Raw genomic sequence first — 1924 nt, forward strand, 5'->3', positions numbered from 1 at the left:
CTGGGCAGGATCCCTTTCCATTATCTCGACTTCTCCTTCTGCTCCACAACCTGCCTGCAAACACACCGCCGGGCCCGGGCCAGCCACACGTAAGGCTGGGGACTGCTGCCACTTGCCAAGGACCGATGCGGTGGAGACACGGCTGAGCGCTGGGTGTGCAGCGCGGGAAAGCCTGTGGAGCAGTGCTTGTTGGAGGGACCCAGCTGGTCATGTCATTCTTCAGGGCAACTCTGACAAGGCTCAAGGCAAGAATGTCACTCTGGTGGTGACTCTGGGGACATTACGATCAGGAGGTCCCTACATACTAGTATGAAGGACCAGGACTGCGCCATGGCCCAGCTGCAGCGTGATGTGGGGTATCTTGCTGCCTGCTTTTCTCATGGCTACCTCGTAGGCTGCTGCCCGTGGCAGTGGGACAGATCCTTACCTATCCAGACCCTGCAGCCCTGAGGTACCTGCAGCTGTGCCTCTGGGCACCCTTTGGGCTGTGCTTTGCCCTCTCCTCTCCTGGCTGCCATCACTGTTTCAGCCGTATCACATTATCAACTACCTCCTCTGTCTGCATCATCAATAAAGAGGTGCCTTGACCCCCCGAGGTGTGGGGGGTGTCAGCAGGAGCACTGGAACTATTTGGGATTAACGTGCAAAACAAGCTCAACTCTGAGCCCCTTTCTCTTAACACAGACCCTGCCTGGCCCCGGGGGAGGGAAGGAGCTCCAGCTGTCCGTGCCAGGACACGTGCCCTGTACTTGGGGCCCTGCAGCCCCTGTGCTTCACCAGACCCCTGCCCCCCCCCCAGCGAGAAGCAACGCCAATTCCCCCTAGCCCTGCATTTATTCTGTGGCCGCGAGGGTCCTGTTGAAAAGGGGTCGGTCGAGAAAAAGCAGAAAGGGGGCAGGGGGTGCCCCCTCCAGCTCCAGCACTGTGATGTTGTTGGGGCGGCCAACGTGCAGCACCGAGCCGGGCACAAAGAGGGTCTGCTGGGGCCCACGAGGGGGCCAGTACCGGCCCAGGTTGAAGCCGTTTATCCACAGCTGGCCCTGGAAGTTGGAGATGGGATTGAGCTCTGCCCCTCTCCACCCTCACCCTGTCTCCTGGCTACACACCGCCTTACCTTGGTCCAACCTGGGAACTTCACGAAGGTGTCCCAAGCGATGCCAGGGGTCTCAAAGGTCCCAGTGTAGAAGGCTGGCCCTGCTCTGCTCCTGCTGCTTGATTTCGGCAGGGCAGCGTGGGGCCAGCCCTGCTGGATGGCAGTGTCTATGGCCAGGGGGTAGATGAGCCAGTTGCTGAGAGGGCTGGAGTCCAAGGAGAGGTTCCTCAGCAAGCCCTGAGATGGAGCAGGAGGGAAAAAGAGATAGCAGGGGGATGCTTAGCTTCCCCAGGGCACATCACCCTCCCAGCAGTAGAGGTGGGATGGGATCCCCTCTGAGGGGCTGCCCTCTCCCAGCTGCCAGGGCAGCGCAACTGGGAGAGAGTGGCACCCATCTCACAGCCTTATCCTGCTCCTGCCAGGTGTGCCAGGGGACAGTGTGAGATTGATCAGGGAGCAAGTCTGGGGGTGGCCCCACCGCAGCTGGGGTCTGTTGTGGGTGGCAGAAGGGGTGTTTGTCCAGTCCATCCCCTCTGGGGCCCTCTCCTCTCACCTTGAAGTCACTGATGTTGGCGCCGAAGCTGATCCTGCCCATGTTCTCCAGGAGCACGTCCAGAGTGTCTCCTTCCCTGCCCGTCACACGCAGCGTTGTCTGCCCGTCCCGCTCCAGTGTCCCCTGGTACTCCTGCAGCCACAGGGACAGATCCCCCTGTCCGGAACGCTGCCGGCAGCCTGCCAGCATAGCGTCCCCCAGCCTGCCCCACCACAGCCCACCCCTCTGCCCCCCAAAGGGGGCAAATTTGGCACACAGGTCTGCTCCACAAGGGCTCA

At 61.2% G+C, this 1924-nt stretch overlaps 1 protein-coding gene across 1 annotated transcript; it reads right to left on the minus strand.

The window, feature by feature from the left end:
- Positions 1-826: 826 nt before the first annotated feature.
- On the minus strand, positions 827-1835 carry LOC106895038 (beta-galactosidase-like). The gene is made up of 3 exons (XM_014954121.1): positions 1647-1835; positions 1115-1330; positions 827-1040 (listed from the first exon to the last, which is right to left on the minus strand). Exons 1-3 carry the CDS (start codon positions 1833-1835, stop codon positions 834-836), a joined length of 612 nt encoding a protein of 203 aa, XP_014809607.1. The 3' UTR covers positions 827-833.
- Between the last annotated feature and the right edge of the window lie 89 nt (positions 1836-1924).

Source organism: Calidris pugnax, unplaced genomic scaffold, assembly GCF_001431845.1.
Source record: "Calidris pugnax isolate Ruff unplaced genomic scaffold, ASM143184v1 scaffold103, whole genome shotgun sequence".
NCBI lineage: Eukaryota > Metazoa > Chordata > Aves > Charadriiformes > Scolopacidae > Calidris > Calidris pugnax.